At 33.7% G+C, this 19,311-nt stretch overlaps 2 protein-coding genes across 2 annotated transcripts in view; one reads left to right on the top strand and one right to left on the bottom strand.

The window, feature by feature from the left end:
- Positions 1-19,311, bottom strand: part of LOC136031000 (arginase-1-like) — a 188,227-nt gene that overhangs the window by 82,489 nt on the left and 86,427 nt on the right. The window lies entirely within an intron of this gene.
- LOC136030997 (synaptotagmin-4-like) overlaps positions 1-19,311 on the top strand; it is a 340,989-nt gene that overhangs the window by 281,100 nt on the left and 40,578 nt on the right. The window contains exons 5-6 of the mRNA XM_065710157.1: positions 4,027-4,176; positions 10,504-10,720. Of these exons, the coding sequence (XP_065566229.1) occupies positions 4,027-4,176; positions 10,504-10,720 (367 nt within the window). The remainder of the gene's footprint in view (positions 1-4,026; positions 4,177-10,503; positions 10,721-19,311) is intronic.

Below are 19,311 nucleotides of genomic sequence, written 5' to 3'. Positions count from 1 at the left end.
AGTACCCACCAGACATAGACCCATCAATAAGCAGACATAGACCCCCATCAATAAGACATACAGGACCAACCAGACATAGACCCATCAAATAAAACCTGTTTATAAAATCTTTAGAACAGCAATGAAAAAAAGGAGGGGTCAAAAAGGTAAAGAGAATTCCATTTGGGACAAGTTCAAAAACTTCTATTGTGAAAAAACATAGTTTTTTTATAAATATTTCAAAAATGTATGATTGCAGATTTTTAGTCTTATAGAGGGGGGGGGGTCTGCTCTCCTCTGTGTGAGTCATCTGTATCATTTATAATTTACTGAAACTAATAGACTACTGAAATTAAAAGTTTTATTTCATAAAGTAAAACTGATGTAATTACTACAAAAATACTGATATCGGAAAAAAAAATTCCTGGTAACTGAGGTATATTATGATTTTCTTTTAATATTGTATTACCACTTTAACATGAAATTTTTGAGCATTGTTTTGCTTTCAGTGAAGCATAAATTTTTTACATGTTCTAGCCTTTTAAAAATACACAATAATGCACAGTTAAATGATTGGTTTCAAAACTAAAAATCTTTAGAGGTTAGAAAATTATCAAAAAGAGAAAGCATCCCCCTATCAAAAATTTTACTAAGAATCTCTGTAAAATCACATTTACAGAGATTTTGTGTTGTTTCAATGTCAAATATAGGAGTTGTCACAATTAAGCTGTTATTTGCATGCTAATGACTGACAACAGAGATTTTGCCTATAGGTCAAATCTCTATAAATCTGTATAGGACAAAGCTGTGTCATTTGTGGCTCAATCTTATTAAATTACTTTATTAGAGCCTGTCATTCTCAAAAAGTGATGCAGGACTGGCAGAAGAATATAAAAAAACAGAAAGAAAAAAAGTCAAAATAAACAACCCAAAATTGTTATAGAGACAGTAATGCTAATGTTATAGAGAAGATAGAGGCAGTAGCAAATGATGTAGTAAACACTAATATAACGAATCCTTATTGTAAGTATAAAACGAAAAACCTCCAATCAATACAGCTCTTTATAAGTGTACCAAAAAGTTTATGCAAGATTTACGAGCTACTGATCATAAAAAAAGCTTGAAGAAAAATGTTACACGCCTCCACATCAATTTGGCTCTCAACGTGGCAATGTATGTGCAGAGGCTCTTGCAGATGTTGCTAAGGCTCTGCTTGATGCTTCTTGTACGGGTAGTTTACTCGTCTTGGCGATTCATGATGTTCGCAACATCTTTGACTCACTTATCCATCCCCTTATACTCATGAGGGCTGCAAAAAGAGGAGTAAATCTGGCTATCATCACATCTCAAAGCGATATATATGCTAAGCTATGAGTCAAACTTCAAATCCCTCTTAAGCAAGATGAAATAGCAAGGCCACTGAATAGAACTGTATCAGTTAAGATAGGAGTCAGGCAAGGTGCCATTGCATCACCTTTTTTAGTTCAATAGTTGCGTCCTCAAAGCTTTGGACCAGTGTGAGATGTCTTGCGTTCTTTCTAGCCTCAATATCTCCTTAGTCACCTATGCTGATGACATTTTTTAACATCAGCCGAACTTTGGACAAAATTTCTGAAACTTTCCAAAAACTGCAAACAGAATATTAAGATCTGATCTTGAACAATGTTGAAAGGTACGACGTGGTGCTTTTTAACTTAATCACATTATTTCAGATTGTCACTTGAAACTTCTACAGTAGGATTATCTGACATGCTGAATCTGATGGTCTGATTTTCACAAAAATTTTTACATGAGTTTATCCCTTGAATTTTCCTAAGCACTAAAACGTTTAACTCTTTTGAGTATAAAGTTTAAACTGATGAATTAAGTTTGACTTGGTTTATTCAGTAAATTTTCTCAAAAGTGAAAAACCTTTTTTCTGTTGATTACAAATTTTGAACAGACGAATTCAATTTGACACGGCTTATTCCTTGAATTTTCCTAAGGACTAAAAGGTTTAACTCTGTTGAATATAAAGTTTGAACTGATCAATTAAATTTGACGTAGTTTATTCAGTGAATTTTCTCATGAACGAATAGCTTTAACTCTTTTGATTACAAAGTTTGATCAGATGAATCGAATCTTTAGGGGGTATTTCCCCCCTTTTTTAAAAATCAGGCAAATTTTCTCAGGCTCTTAACCTTTGATGGGTAAGATTAAACTTATTAATACTTATATATTTGAAATCAGCATAAAACTCCGATTCTTTTGATACACATATCGGTATCAAAACTCCGTTTCTTAGAGTTTTGGCTACCATTGAGCCGGGTCGCTCCTTACTTACAGTTCGTTACCACGAACTGTTTGGTTAGTTACCACGAAATATTTGATAATTGGACGTTAATATACATAGTTTCTTATCCTCTTTTCTTGTTCCATAGTTGGGAAATGAATCTTTCGATATGATTTTTTTTTTGTCTTATCTTGGATGCTTAAGAAAAATCTCCTTTAACGGACAAGTGGTTATTAACAACCGTTAAAAAAAGCGCAAAGAATCGAAACACACTTACCAGTTTTTCTGTTGTTTATAAGATTTAAGGATCTTTGATTTTTATTGTAGGACTGGTCTACTGTACGTAATTTGAGCTTGTAAAATTCTGATACGGTGACTAAATCCTTAAAAACTCAAATGATTAAAAACTAAATGAAGGGGATGGGCTATCGGCCATTGCAACATAAAATCTATTTTTTCAAAAATTACTTAGCACATCTAATTCGAGTTATCAACAATGTTTTTGTTGTTGGGTCCCCTGGCAAAATTCCTGCTTACTTGCCTGTGTCATAGCCAAACATATTTTTGGGAATCTGGCTGCCAAACGAGACATTCAAAAGAGAACAGAGTTTGGAAGTTAGCACAGCAGAGGAAGGTTAAGGCTTAAAAACAGTTGTTTTTGTCAAAGTAGTATCATATTTCTCCCAAATTTTGAAAACGCATAACGGGATGTTTATTGTTTTTTACAATGGGAAAGGGACTGAATCCCTTTGCCCTCGAATATTGTTACTCTATAAACCGGGGCGACTTAATCACATTCGTGCATACTTTGCCAGCCTTTCACTTAACCCCCTTCAAGAGTTCCAGTGTTTTCAGTTAAGAGAACAATCGTCCATTATACTATATATCAGTATATATAATACAATTGATAAGTATATTATAGATAAGGTGATACGGTACCTTAAATGATCATCCTATCTCGTCCATTTTAAACTTTTCAGTTTCAATGGCCAAACTATTTAGAATTGGGTGGTCTTGCTATAACTTATAAAGATTGAATAAAAGATTCGAATAACTAAAAGCCGACACTTGCTTCCCTAGAAATCTTAGAAACACCCTTTGGCTTCTCGTGTTTTGTACCAGAGATAAAGATATTAAGTATAGAAAAAAATAGAAATAATAGAAAATATAGAAAAATAATAATAGAAAATAATAGAAAATAATAGAAAAAATAGGAAATAATAGAAAAAATAGAAAATAATAGAAAAAACTTGTGTTACCAGAAAGTACGATTTATTTTTGTCGATTATAGCAATTTTTTATTTAATTTCAGGAAAAGACAGTCCATAAAAATATTCGAGTCTACCTGCTAGAAAAAATGCGAAAAAAATCGCTCAAATTAATTATTATTTTAGTAATAGGGTGCTTTGAGAGTTCTCTGTAGTGTCATCTGCTTTGATTGACAAGCTCCCTGAAAAGAAGGGAACCAAACATTCACTGTACTTTCAGTCAAATTTCACAGTCGAATCCCAAATCTAAACAATCCTCGATGATGGTGGACTCCAGGGAGAATTTGCAACCATGCCCTTTGCTTTTGTGACAGTCGGCCGATGCTGAAGTTCCAACATGATTTTTAAAGTACAGTATTACCATAAGCATAACTGAAATATGGATTAACATAGTAAATAACATCTAAAATGATCAACGCCTCAACTGACAAAGTTCTGTGAGGAAAATTCAAATAATTGAATAATTAAGCCAGCTTAAGAATTTTTACATTGCATTATCAATTTCAGGTTTCATATAGACAATGAGAAAAATGGAAGACAATCCCCTCTTAATGAAAATGCAACACTATTAGAAGAGCAGAAGCTTCCTGGCGATGAGTCAATTAAAGTTTCTGGAGAGGGCGAAAATAAGCTAGGTCAGCTCTTTTTTAAACTGAGGTAGGTAAAAGTAAAGTATGCTTTTTGTTGCTAAGCAATTTAGTTTTCTAGACTGCACATTGGGTGTTCCATTGGTTCCTCGTTCCATATCTGAATTTAGAACGTAGATTGACTTAGAAATAGAAACACAAAGAAATCCTTATGACTGAGTTATTGGAAGGTCCATTGACTGCATGCTCTATTTTCAATTTTGGAAGTAGGCTGAAGTTACCAGGAAAACGACAGCAACCATAATCCTTGGGGTTGAGTTTTCTAGACTGTACATTGGAGGTTCCATTGACAATAAGTACCATTTTTGAATTTTGGCCGTAAACTAAACTTACCGGGAAAACAACAGTAAAGAGAATCCTTACAGTTGACCTTGCATTTTTAAAATTAAGTTTTAGGGCGAAAACTGTATATAGAGTGGTACAACAAGCTTGGTCGAATTTTTTAAACTTGAGATAGGTAACAAGAGGAGTCATGCTTTTTAAATTTTGATTCCAGTTTTCGAATCTTCCTCCTCTAAGTATTGCAAAATTGTCGCTGAAGCCTTCTAAAATCAATAGCACAAATCCGATTTACAATACATTCTTTGAGATACATAAGAATCTCAAATCAGTTTTCAGATAATGTTGCTGAATATAAAGTATGAAATTCTTCTATTTCTTCCAAACATTTTCATATTGTAATAAGTTTTAATTATAATAAGTTTGGTCATACTTCACCGACCGACAGTACAAGAACATGCTATTAATCATATACCTAAGAAAGGCAAATTTATTTTATAATGTCTAGAATTTTCTTATAAAATATTCCAATATTTAAAATGCCATTTAAAAATTTAAATTTCATAGTATCTATTAAGACTAAAATGACATGTCTCAGCTTTTTAGTAAACTATTAAACTGAGTAGGGAAGTGATAAAATATTCTCTAGTACAAGTCGCATCCACAACTTAAGTTTGCGAATGAGTATTTGCTTTTTACGCTAAGTACAGGGGACTACCCAATATGGTAAAATATAATTGAAAACAGCATTGTAGTACATGCATTATTGTAGTACACACACACACACACATATATATATATATATATATATATATATATATATATATATATATATATATATATATATATATATATATATATATATATATATATATATATATATATATATATATATATATATATATATATATATATATATATATATATATATATACTAGCTGTTGGGGTGGCGCTTCGCGCCACCCCAACACCTAGTTGGTGGGGGCGCTTCGCGCCCCCCCCCCCCCCAAGCCCCCCCGCGCGCGTAAGTCGTTACGCGCCATATTAGTTACGCGCCATTGTAGTTGTGTCCCTATGTCCCACCTGTGAATATAGATATATATATATATATATATATATATATATATATATATATATATATATATATATATATATATATATATATATATATATATATATATATATATATATATATGTTTTTAACTACGTAAAACTTGCGAATATACAACATTCTTTGCTGTCCCATTGTCTGTGCATATAAATAGATTTTCAGGTTTACCGACTCTTGAACATGCAACATATAATGGTCCATGGGAAAACAATCCGTATTTAGATCTATACCTCATGATTCTAATGATTGCCCTTGAGCTTTGTTGATGGTGATTGCTAATCGACCATTCCCTGAGTCGCCATCGTCATTTATATATCCCCCTGTGCACCCCGGCGTCCCCTTTGTAGTTATGTCCCTGTGTCCCGGTCGTCATTTATATTCCCTGTGTCCCGGTCGTCATTTGTGTCCCGGTGTTCCAGTCTGTGATTTCTCTTTGAGTGTCCCGGGCGTCATTTATATTCCTTGTGTCCCGGTGTCCCGGTCGTCATTTATATCCCCCTGTGCCCCCCCGGCGTCCCCATTGTAGTTGTGTCCCTGTGTCCCGGTCGTCATTTATATTCCCTGTGTCCCGGTCGTCATTTGTATCCCGGTGTCCCGGTCTGTATATACATTCGTTTTTTAGTTTTGTTTTTCTCCTTTATTTTTTTCCTTTTTTCTTTTTTTTCTTTTTTAGTTTATTTAGATTTTTAGATTTTTTAGTTTTTTTATTAGTTTTTAGTTTTTTTGTAGTTTTTACCATTTTTTTAGTTTTTTTAGTTTTTTTTTTTTTACTTATGTCCTGGTCGTCATTTATACTCCCTGTGTCCCGGTCGTCATTTGTGTCTCGGTGCTTTGTTGATTGCTAATTTATATTATATTTATATTTATATTTTTTATATTTATTAATATTTTTTTAGTTTTCTTTTTCTCTTATTTTCAGTTTTTTCCTTTTTTTTAGTTTTTTCTTTTTTAGTTTTTAGTTTTTTTTTGTTTTTTACCTTTTTTTAGTTTTTTTTTTTTTTTTAGTTTTTTAGCTTTTTTAGTTTTTTTATTAGTTTTTAGTTTTTTTTTTTAGTTTTTGCCTTTTTTAGTTTTTTCAGTTTTTTTAGTTTTTAGTTTTTTACCTTTTTTTAGTTTTTTTTTAGTTTTTTAGCTTTTTTAGTTTTTTTCTTTTTAGTTTTTTTTTTGTAGTTTTTACCTTTTTTAGTTTTTTTTCTTCTTTTGTATTAGTGTGAAATAATTCAGACGTCATATGTGGACAAACACGACGTCACTCGACAGACAGACAGACAGACATAACCCACAAACAACTTATTTTTATATATATTTATTCATATTTTTTTAGTTTTCTTTTTCTCTTTTATTTTTCAGTTTTTTTTAGTTTTTTTCTTTTTTAGTTTTTAGTTTTTTTTAGTTTTTTACCTTTTTTTTAGTTTTTTTTAGTTTTTTTAGTTTTTTAGCTTTTTTAGTTTTTTTATTAGTTTTTATTTTTTTTGTAGTTTTTGCCTTTTTTTATTTTTTTCAGTTTTTTTTAGTTATTAGATTTTTACCTTTTTTTAGTTTTTTTAGTTTTTTAGCTTTTTTAGTTTTTTTTTCTTTTTAGTTTTTTTTTGTAGTTTTTTTCTTCTTTTGTATTAGTGTGAAATAATTCAGACGTCATATGCGGACAAACATGACGTCACCTGATCCACAGATCCACAGATCCACACACAGACAACTTATTTTTGTACGATTTTTCGGTTAATTAAAAAGGCAACTAGAACTTTTAATTTTTTACGAATTTTTTATTGGTAAAAGATTTACGTAACTTATAAATTAGCTTACGTAAAGAACTTTTGTATTCTCATGTTTTTATTACATATACGAGGGGATTCGCCCCATCGTCAGTACCTCGTTCTTTACACTAAAGCTTAAATTTTATCCCAATTCATTAAGAATGACCCCCTGAATCACAAAAGCCGTAGAATAAGTAGTTGAAATTACCGAAAATACTTTAGCGTAAAGAGCGAGGTATTAGAAGGAGGTGAGCCCCTCATATGGGTAATAATTTCTGTTTGTTTTAAGTTTTATTGCTGTTCCTTACTTCCAGCTGAAAAAGCTTTTTCACTTTTATTTTTTAATTGTTTTTTTTTAAATAATGCTAGTAAATCCTGCTCTCCCTTCATGGAAATTTTCTTCTCCCATTACAAATTCTCGAGGGAAAGTTCCCCCAGCATATCCCCCTCTTCTCAACCCTCCCCCAAACCAAAAAAATCCTCCTGAAAACGCCTGTATACTTCCCAATAACCATTACTATATGTAAGCACAGGTCAAAGTTTGTAACTTGTTGTCCCTCCCACGGGGACTGTGGGGGAGTAAGTCGTCCCCAAAGACATAGTTATAAGGTTTTTCGACTACGCTGAATAAAATGGCTATCTCAGAATTTTGATCCGTTGACTTTGGGAAAATAATTAGCGTGGGAGGGGGCCTAGGTGCCCTCCAATTTTTTTGGTCACTTAAAAAGGGCACTAGAACTTTTCATTGCCGTTAGAATGAGCCCTCTTGCAACATTCTAGGACAACTGGGTCGATACGATCACCCCTGGGAAAAAAAAAACAAAAAAAACAACAAAAAAACAAATAAACACGCATCCGTGATCTGCCTTCTGGCAAAAAATACAAAATTCTACATTTTTGTAGATAGGAGCTCGAAACTTCTACAGTAGGGTTCTCTGATACGCTAAATCTGATGGTGTGATTTTCGTTAAGATTCTATGACTTTTAGGGGGCGTTTCCCCTTATTTTCTAAAATAACGCAAATTTTCTCAGGCTCGTAACTTTTGATGGGTAAGACTAAACTTGATGAAACTTATATATTTAAAACCAGCATTAAAATGCGATTCTTTTGATGTAGCTATTGGTATCAAAATTCCATTTTTTAGAGTTTTGGTTACTATTGAGCCGGGTCGCTCCTTACTACAGTTCGTTACCACGAACTGTTTGATAGCTCTACGAGGAGTGAGACTAAACTCAACAAGCTCAAATTTGTTCAGAGTCGAACTCGCTTGCCCAAAGAGTCTATCAAATCATAAAGGCCTGAGATCTTCAAGCTTGACAATGAATATTTATTTAAAATTTCTGTGCTGTTGCAGCCCTTCTAAATAAGACACACATGAAGGAGAACAAATTTAATATTTTATAAATTCGTTAGCCTAGTGATTAGTACGCTACCCTTGAGATGCTTTATCCACAAGGAAAAGGGTTCGATTTAGGGTGTCCTGATTATTTGGTTCGGAACGGGGGCCGTGACACTATAAGCTCAACCAGAGTCAACCCAGCTCTGAATGAGTACCTGGAGAAATCTGAGGGAAGTAGACAGGAAGCGTTTGCGAAAGCACAAGATGACTTCCGCAGCCCTACACTGCACTTCCTGGCTGAAGGGCAATAAAACAGAATCACCGGTTCATTAAACTAATATCAGTTATAATTAAATTAATTTGCTTATTTCTTTGTTCTTTTTTTACAAGGTATGACTGTAACAAACCAATAACCTTGGAAAAGTGGGTTCATTCAGTTAGAAATTGAAAGTTCTAGTGCCCTATTTAAGTATCCAAAAAGATTGTGATAAGAAAAAATATTGTTTTTTGCGTTAGTTAGTGGCATCAACTACAATTTTGATTCAAAGAGGACCAAGTTGCTATAAGTTAAGAATACTTAGCCAACCAATCAATTTAAAAGTATCAAAAATCTATATAATGAGCATTCCAGTTGAGGAGGAAACCATGCCACAGGATAGAGCTTTTTTTCTGTATTTCCACATAATTCCTACAACATAAATGGTTAACATAGGTATCTATTTCAAAACTTCACTAAACTAAGCTGATTTTCTTGATTGTTCATTAAATATTGTGCTTTGTGCCAGATGAAGGATCACAAGGTTTCTTAGGAGTTATTTAAATTAATAATTAAATTAAATTAATTTAATTTATAATGTTAATTTAAATGTTAAATTAGTAACTATTAATTTAAAATTATATTAAAAATATTAAAAAGAACTAAAAAATATTAAAATTTAAATATTATAAGATTAAATTAATTTAATAAATTAATAATTAATTAATCTAAATTAATTGAATAATTGAATTAATAAATATTAATATAATTAAATTAAGTAAATTAATATCAATATAATTAAATTAAGTAAATTGATATTTTAAGCTTCAATTACCCCACAATATAGAAGTAATTTTTGCTAGTGATTGCCAATTTATGAATGTAGACCAGGTGCAGTAGACCCTTCTTGTTGTCAAACAGTACCGGCATACAAAATTTCGTTTCCCTTATACTTTTTCTAAAGTTCTCCTTTCGGTTATCAACTTAAATATGTCATTGTTGAACTTTACTAGGATGTCACTACCGTTACTGCGTTGACAAGAAACAAATTTGGTTTTCTTTCTTCCTAAATCGAATGAGGAGTGAACAACTTTTCAGGGCTGAAGAAAACAATGAAATAGATTTTCTACTTGATAGCCTAAATTCGATTTTTTCTTTTTTCTCGTTACTATGGTTCCAAGCCGACTTTGCAACTTAATGACTAAATGAAATTGACAAATGACTTGATGAGTAAATGAAATACGACATCGGTTGTCACTTTCAAAAAATCACTAAAGACAAGTGCTTAATTGTTACTACAGACGGGATTCTATCAGAAATTTTAAGCTTCTGGGTTCTAACACACCGAGAAGAGTGTGTGTGTGTGTTTTTTTTTAATATTTATTACATTTTTGAAGCTAAAGTGGAGCATCAATAATCTGCACTCTTGTGAAGTCTATGCTCTAAATCCTTTAAGCAAATCTGATCCTTTAAGCAAATCTGAGAAAGGACAAATGTTAAATAAGTCTATCTTTAGTGGAGCAGTATCCCTCCACTCCCTGATCATTGTACCCCCTTGCTCATTCTGAGCTAACGAGCCCACCTTTTTTATTTCCAGGCATAATGCTGAAAAGAATGCTTTGATGGTGGTTATAGTGAAATGTGCAGGCCTCCCTGTGAAAGATGTTTCTGGTTCTTCGACCGACCCGTATGTTAAGCTTCAGCTTCTTCCTGAGAAACAGCATAAGGTCAAAACTCGAGTTGTAAGAAGAACCGTTAATCCTTTTTATGATGAAGATTTTACCTTCTATGGCATTAGCAAAAATCAGCTGGAGGTAAGCAGCCTCAAAATTTTCAGTACCTTGTATTCTACCCCATAGTATAAGATTTAGAGGTAAAACCTTGATTTTTGAGGAAAACCATCATTCATTTGCAGGAGGAAGACTTTACCTTCTATGAAAAAGACAACTGGAGGTGATTGGGTTCACAGTCCTCACTGTACATTCAACATTATAATCCAAGGTTCAATATATTTCTTTTAGTGATATTTCTTTTTTCAAGAGAGAAATAAAAGGAATTATTTTTACAAGTGTGAATTTTAGTTCTTTTGCTCTGTTTATTCGGGGGGGGGGGGGGGTGTAAATGAATAATTCAGTAATTTGTTTTGGCCTCTAGGGGTATGATTTTATTGGTATTGCTGAATTTGTTTGTTGTAAGGCTTGTGGCGCCAATTAGACCGTACTATTAGTAAAAAAATTCTTTGTCCTGCATTATTTTCTAATGTATTTTTGCTACGGATGTATTTCGGACAAGATTTTTACTTCTCGGAGTGTCTGTTATTGCTGTTTTTGTTTTGGTTTAATAATAAATGTTTCTAAAACAAATAAGAAAAATAATAGGATAATAGTAATAAATTTGATTACCGATAGATTTTTTTACTAATTTATCTGGGGGGGGGGGGGCCTAGACCTGGGAATACCGAAATTTAACAATTTTTAAAGGTTAAAAAAAATACTAAACATGTAGTAGTAGTAGTAGTAGATAGGTTTAATAGCAAAAACTTGAGAGCTATCGCTGATTTGTGTTTCTTTACAACATATTCAAAATCAAAGTACACTTGAAAATATAAATCAAGCTATAATATTAACTCTTATTGTACATTTTGACGAAAACCGGGACGAAAGACTTACCATATCGGATTTGTTCTTGTTTTAACGGGAACTAACTTATCTTGCTTTCTCGTTCTTGATATCCTTTGATATCATGATATCCTCTCATCTATTTTTTTTTTCAGGAATCGCTTTTACTTTGGTTTAATTTTCTTATATTGTTATCATTATAGTTTTGACAAGATTAAAGTCAGTTCATTGGTACCCGGGCAATGTATGATTTATTTAAAATTTGGACCGCAGTTTGCTAATTTTAGTAATTGAACTTAATGGGATCTAACCTCAGGGACGTGGAGTACTGATTTCGGTACTTAACAAAGTTGATAAGCTCTTTCCCCAGCTCTCTTATGCAAATGACTTACTTTTACCTTTGGGATGCCGATACTACTTAGCCTATAATTAATATTTTCGATTAATCCTAAAAAGCTCATTTGCTAAACCGCTTCTTAACGTATGAACAGTTTAAAGTTCGAAGTTCAACAATTCGAAGAGCTAACGAGATGTTGGTTTAAGATAAATAAAAACTTTATTTTTCGCTAATTTTTAAGCAAAGCGCTATCTATTCAATGTACCAACATCATAAATAATCAACAGTTCAAATTTATCAACAGGTCTAAGAGCTAACGAAAAGATGTATTAAAAAAAAAAAAGACAATGGGCAACATCTGGTGTAGGGAGGGGGTGGCAGCCAATTCTATGATGGAAGGGTGGGGAGCGCTGAGTTTATATTGACAGTTTGCGAAACTTTACGCTGCCACCAAGTTCTATCTTAGCTTTTTAATTCTTTACAAATAAAATCATCAATTAACTACAGCAATAGTCTTCTTGGATTAGAGCTAAATCTTTGTTATGTCGATGTTATCGATGTTAATGGAATCGATCTAAATCGATGTTATGGATAATTGTTGCTTGTTTTTTATTTATTCTGTCACATTTATACTTGTCATGTCAGGAAAAAGTGTATAATTCTGTCATAGCTATACCAACAAAACCCTAGTGAATTGAAATAAGAATATTTTTTTTAAATATTAAAATACTATAGTGTAGTGTGTAAGGGGCAGAAAATGGAGCAGCCCTTTATATGGAATAATTTTTGTTCATTTAAGGTTTTAATGTTGCCCCTACCTCACAGTTGGAAAAAATTGCTTTTAAAACTGAATTCCTGAATATTTTGCAAAGAAGGCCTTAAAATCCCCTCCATGGAGCATTCCTCCTGCCAAAAAACCCTCCTAAGAAAAATTGTTCCTAAATAAAATTGCTCCTCCATGGTTAAATCTCGCTCTGATGAGACCTTGTGATCCTTGTTTTCCCGTTCTGGAGTTACAGGAGAATTTCAAACCCCACAGTCATACCTATCCCACATAGATGAATTCATACTTTCATAGCCTATTTCACAGTATTTTTTTTATAATAAACTTAGTTGAAATACCGTAAGGATGGATTGAAATTTGAAAACATGAGATTTTGAATTTGAATTGTCCTTAAAAACATTTTAAAATTAATATCAGCTATGGGCAACTTTCTCAAGTTAGTGGCGAAAAGTGTTTTAGCCCAATGTATTTTACGCTAAGAGTTATAATAATATACAGTGTAAGGTGAGCTGAAAAGTCAAAATACTTAGTGTAAACTGGGCTGAGAAGTCATTAAATCTAGTTTAAGTTCGTTAAAGTGTCAGTTAGAATTAAAAGTCTCGATATATAGTGTAATTTAGGGGTTCTAAGAGGGGGGACAGCTGCCCCTCCTGCGCACGCCCATGATCATATCCCAAAGCTTACCGCGAGTTCGTCAGATGGTGTATATGTCCTTTTTTTGTGTATACTGCTGATATACTTTTTGCTTAACTGCTACTAGGGCTTCATGACGGATAGTGTAACGTTCAGAGTATTTTTGCAGAGTGTGAACTAAATATATTAAGTGGAAAAAGACGTTTTGAACAGTTGTTGTTTGAATTTACAAGACAAAAATTAAACTACGTAAGGGATGTACACATGAATTTATTATGGTTTGTGTTGTTTGTAAACATTGGGAGTTTAGAGAGGGTCAGAGGGTCGTATACCCATCATACCCCTCCCTTGTGCCCTTGTTTCTAATCTAATATTGTGAATATCCAGTCTGTTTTGTTGTTTCTTACTTTTGTTATCAAGATATACATATTTTGCTCGTTTTTAAAGGCGTTATATCTCGTTTTCTCGCTGGGAGAAAACCTTGAGGATCACATTTTTTGAGGCCAAAATTGTTTTTCTTGTATTTAAGATTTAAAAAAGAAAAAAAATGATGCGCTTGATAATTATTTCAACTGTGCTATTGAGGGCTTTTGCGATGCCAGGGTTGCCTCTCGAACAGAACTAATGGTTTTAATCCGAACGACAGAAAAAGTGCTGCTTTTAAAAACAATTCCTACTTTCCAAATATATTAGTGCGTGCTACGTTTTGGGCAGGTATTTGGTTTAACACAAACTAAAAGGATTTTGTTTATTTTACTCGTATTGATTGGAATAAGGTTTCTATTCTCCATCTCTTAAATGCAGTGGCCAAATCATCAATTATCATCGATGTCTTGTTTGAGAATGGCCAGCCGAAGTCAATTCTAAATTTCGCTAATCACATGTTCAAATAATGAGAACCCAACACAAATAAAGATGTGTCTGTTTGGGTACTATAAGACTATCATGGAAGGATCCTCTATAGAGATATATATCTTCATGGAAGGATCCTCTATAGGACAACTGTGATAGGGCGTAGGATCCATATTTATGGACAACAGCCTCTGTGAGGTAATATTGCTTGTCTGGAGTTAGTTCCTATGGGAATTTGTGAAGAACAACCTCTACATGCTTCTTATACCGTTTACTCATGGAGAACCAAATGCATCTTGGGACGGTTGGGCTAACAGCATTCTCCCAAAACTCCTATTGCTACGAATGGAGCAAAAAATTCAGCCTCAGCTAACCATATTAAACCCCTTTTCGATGCCGTACCGCCCATGGACGTTTATCTCCGAATATTGTGGACCATGGTGGCATAAATGAGACCACTTGGAGCTTTCGTGCGCCTAGTCAATCCGGTCCCAAGTTCCTTAGTGACAATAGCTAGAGTTACTTAAACGCATCTCCCTTGAAATGGTGAAGAGGACATTGGCAAAGGCCGTACGCTACTCTGGTCTGGTGGCAGTCAGAAAAAAAGGCGGTATAATACTGAATAACACCTCACGCATGGCCCTATTGCCGTTTGCCCCGGTAACATCCAGACTCCTGAAAGCAAGGTTTGATGCGAAAAATTGAAGAATAGCTGTCCTGTTACGCCCCCACAAACGAAGCCATGGCTGGTGTCGGAACAGAAAAGTCGTACCTATTTAGGCGGTAAAATCGGGAACACCGACAACCGGCTGGTCGCAGATAAAATCAGCTGTCACCTTAAATACAAAAAATAGGTTACAAGGAAAACATGACATATTATGATATAAAAACAATCAGGGCCACTGTTCCCCCGGGAAAACTTCTTCCCCCCATTGAAAATTCCCCCGCAAACAGAATTAAGCAGCCACAAGGAAAGTACAAAATAAGTACCTTAAAATCTCGATCAGATGTCCTAAGGGGTAACAAAAGGACAAGATATCAAAAAAATTTCTAGGACAGGGGCTGGTTGGTCTGCAATCACTTCCAACTTAAGAAAAGGGCTATAACTCTTATTTCTAATTGAATGAGGATCCTGTGAAGTTTTTACCACCATGAGCGGGAGGCTGAGAATGGGAAGGGCGCGGCCCTATCTTATACGGAATAAATTCTGCTTATTTTGGGGTTTAATGATACTTGACTTACTTGACCAAGTCCCACCCAGCCTTGGTGGTCGTCTCGGGGCCACTCTTTTCACGAGCAAATGTATTCGTCGTCTATACTATATATCTATATATATCGACTATATATCGTCTATATCTATACTATATATATATTCGTCGTCTATCGTCTATACTCTTTAATGCTCTTTAATGAAACTGCTGATTTTATAATAACGGCGTAGACCAGAAATGCTCCCGGGAATCAGAAGGGATTGCATGTCAATTTCTACCTCCATTCCTTTCCTTACAGCTAGTTTAGTATTTAGCGGAAGGCTCAATGAGAGTTAGGATGCTTAGGCATTAAAATGTAGGCTACTCTCTGAGGCAACTGCCGCACTCTCAAACTATAAAACTATCAGACAACCCCGCTGTAGAGGTTTCAGCCTCTTATCTAGGAAATATTTGGAAGTGTGTTTTTTGCCAAAGAAAGATGTTTTTTTGTTGTTTTTTCCCGCAAGGATGATCGTATCGAACCAAGGGACCTAAAGGATCGAAACAGGATTTTACATGAACAAAAATTACAAGTTAAAGTGCCATGTTCAGGGAACAAACAGAATAGAGATTATTTAAAAAAGTATTCTATAATTCGGATAACATCGGAAGGACTTGTGGTACTGATTAATAGAAACGTGCAAACGTGCAGCGTAAATAATTTTTTGTTTTTGTTTGAGCGTATTCTTTTAGTTTTTTATGAATCCTAGGGTTATATGTGGGACAATTAGCGGGGGGGGGGGGTTGTTTTATCGAAAATACGAATAAAATGGCTAGAAAGAGTGTAAGATAAAAAATTTAAGGGTACTACTTTGATTGTATTACCATGCTTCTTTCCGTTGAGCCGCTAATTTTAAGTGTCACCCAGTCATTTCGGTATATTCCACCAATATTTTTCTCAAATTATTATTTTGACCCTTACTCCAGCTTTTCTTATTACGAATGACCTACTTCTACCTTTAGGAATCCTATAATGCTTAACCTACAACTAATCTAATCAACGCATAAAGATGTTTATTTGCTAACTATTTAAAAATTTTATCAGCTAATATAGCTTTTTCATTAATGAGAGAACTTGCTATCAAATATTTTTAATTTCCCTTTTTTCCTTGAATAGTCTACAAGGGCAAGGTCTGGAATAAACTTCCTTGATTGAGACTGGAAATCTGAAACCACAGATATTGAATTAAGAGCTGAAGGGTTCACTGAAACTCATTAGTTTTTCCTGAGTTAATGAACTTCACAAACTCAATTCTATTATGCACCAAATCTGGTGGCATTTTATTGGGATAGGAATAAGTCAGTCTTGCGTGGAACAATGCCTACGATAGAAATGCCACACTAATGAGAAACAGTAAAATCAGGTCTAGTTTTTTCATGTAAAGGTTAAGGATCCATATCATGATAAACAACAGGGAACTAAAAGAAAAAAAAATTAAAGGATAAGGAAAAAGAGTTTTGCTTGTCTCCTTCTCTTTTTAAAATAAAACAAATAAAACTACAATAAATAAAAAAGAAATTGACGTAAGGGCAGTAATAATCAAAGGAGAAATATATAATCTAAATATATCATCAATTGCTTAGATTTACTTAGCGCAAAGGAAAAAAAAATACAAAAAAGACATCGAAAAATTGAGATGGTAAAAAAAGACAAAGATTAAAATAAACATCAAAGCAGAAGTTGAAGGAAAATATAAAAACCCGAATTTTCTGTTTAAACACGCAATTTAGTTAGTAATGCCCAACCCTGAATCGTGTATTAAAATCGTTTATGCATATTTTTCTATCTTTGATCTCCTTATATTTGGACATTTCTTTCAGTTTCTTGTTATTTTTTGGTTTTGGAGTTTGTATTGCTTTGGTACTTTTATACATTTAGGAAAATTTCGATTTTTTTTACAAATATTTTTAAACTGTATTTTTCGTTTCGCCGAGGAAAGCTTTTCGATTATTTATATTATCAAGGCATTCAACATTTATTTTCTCCTAACAACTTCCTTGTTTGTACTTAAAGCCTCGCTTCTTGCTTACATTAAATAAAAAAAATAGTTTTTTTTTAACTGAAAGTAAGGAGCTACATTGAGATTTAAAACGAACAGAAATTACTCCGTGTATGAAAGAGGCTGTTCCCTTTTCAACGCCCAGCTCTTTACGCTAAAGTTCGACTCTTTCTTTCAATTCCACTTTATTAAACAGTAAAAAACTTTAGCGTAAAGAGCGGGACGTTGAGAAGGGGGAAGCAAAATAAAAAAAGCCTTTTGCCTATCTTCCAAACCACTTGACGTCTTGTAAAAACGAATAAGGCATATGTATTAAGAACGACATAATATTTCAGTGAAAAGGACCCTCAACCCTTGATTACCACTTCTTTTACGGCGCAAGAGAAGTAAACTGAGCAAAAATAGTAAAGACAATAAACCTAACAGGAATTCAAAAGGAAGACAACTAGACTGGAGTGAACTAAGTGTTAATCAAGCAACCTTAAAGTTTAACTGAAAACCCAGCTTATTTTTGTAACACTCAACTGAATATACTTTATTATGCTGATTGGGTTAAGGGATTTTTGTTTTCACTGTTTGCTCTAACATAACGTTCACGATGTCTACAGTCGCCCTCACAGCGCAAAATTCTACTATCACGGGGGAAATTTGAATCTCAGTACAAACGCTTCCTTTCTGTGGTCAGTGGTCAGCTCCAGGAAGTTGGCACACTGCGTGAACAGTTGTTTTTCGTGACTGTTGAATAGTTTTTTTTTCGTGATACAACACAGACAAAAGCAGGTAGAGCCTTCACAAACCACAGTGAAATTCCACTATTTGAAAATTAGTTATTCATGAATAGCTGAAGAATAAAGTAACAGATTATTATCGGGTCTTCAAGCATCTTTAAGTTAATAAGTCATGGGTACCTACATTTGCGGTCACATTCTTTTTCAGTTAAACTTTAACAAAGAAAAATCAGATTTCTCTTTACCTTTTGGAAGCTATGTCATGAGCCCTTTGAACCATGGTCCAAGCTCTTTGAGACATGTTCCTTCACACAGCTTTGAATGAACTAAGACAAGTTCACTAAAAACCTAAATAGCTCTGACTTAGCTCTACAATTGAAAGAGACGAACGGTACTCTAGTACCCGACTGAGAGAGACGAATGTCAACCAACATTTATAATACTATCGTTTGAAACAGACGTGTATTTTCTTGGTAAAAGACAAAGACGTTTATCCAGCCACGTGACAAAAGAATCAGCTTTGATTGGGTTTAGAATATTCGTCTATTTCAAAAAGAAAAGTTGGCAAAAGCAAGAGAATTTGTGGATATTCGTCTGTTTACAGAATTCAACTTCTAAGCCGTTTAACTTAGACAAACATAGATGGCACCAATGGAAAGAACGCGAAAATTTACCATAGAGAGTGCTAGAATCTCAATTTCTTCCAAAATGGCGTTTACGTCTGTTTCACAAAAAACGGCTGATTATTGGAAATCAGAAGAATTTTACTCCGCCTAAATTTTACTTGCTGCCATTTAAATAACTTTTGTTTCTGTTGGGAGGCTACATATCATTAACACTTGGGTGGTGTATGCCTGGTAAGTCTTCAAATGCTAAGGGCTCAAACCCTGAAATTTAAGACATACCAAAATCAAAAAGTACTTAAAATAGTGAACAAGGCTATTCAACTATGTGTAAGATATTTGAAAGAAACAGGACGAGTCAAGACAAGAAAATCCTCCCACAGTTAAAGCCCTTTACTAGAATTTGAAATCGTTCAAATCGAAACTCCGAATCCTATTTCTAATGCCCAAATTCCTCGATCTAGAAGTAACACCACCAGCTAGGTTGGTTATTCTTATAGAAGCCGTCACAACAAGTGAAGCCGTATCTCTTGAGTAGTTTTAATAAATTTTATACAAACTGATTTTATACATTCAAATA

This window comes from Artemia franciscana, chromosome 9 (assembly GCF_032884065.1).
Source record: "Artemia franciscana chromosome 9, ASM3288406v1, whole genome shotgun sequence".
Classification (NCBI taxonomy): domain Eukaryota; kingdom Metazoa; phylum Arthropoda; class Branchiopoda; order Anostraca; family Artemiidae; genus Artemia; species Artemia franciscana.
Note: the sequence above shows the minus strand (reverse complement) of the source record. Positions and strands in the feature narration are given on the sequence as shown.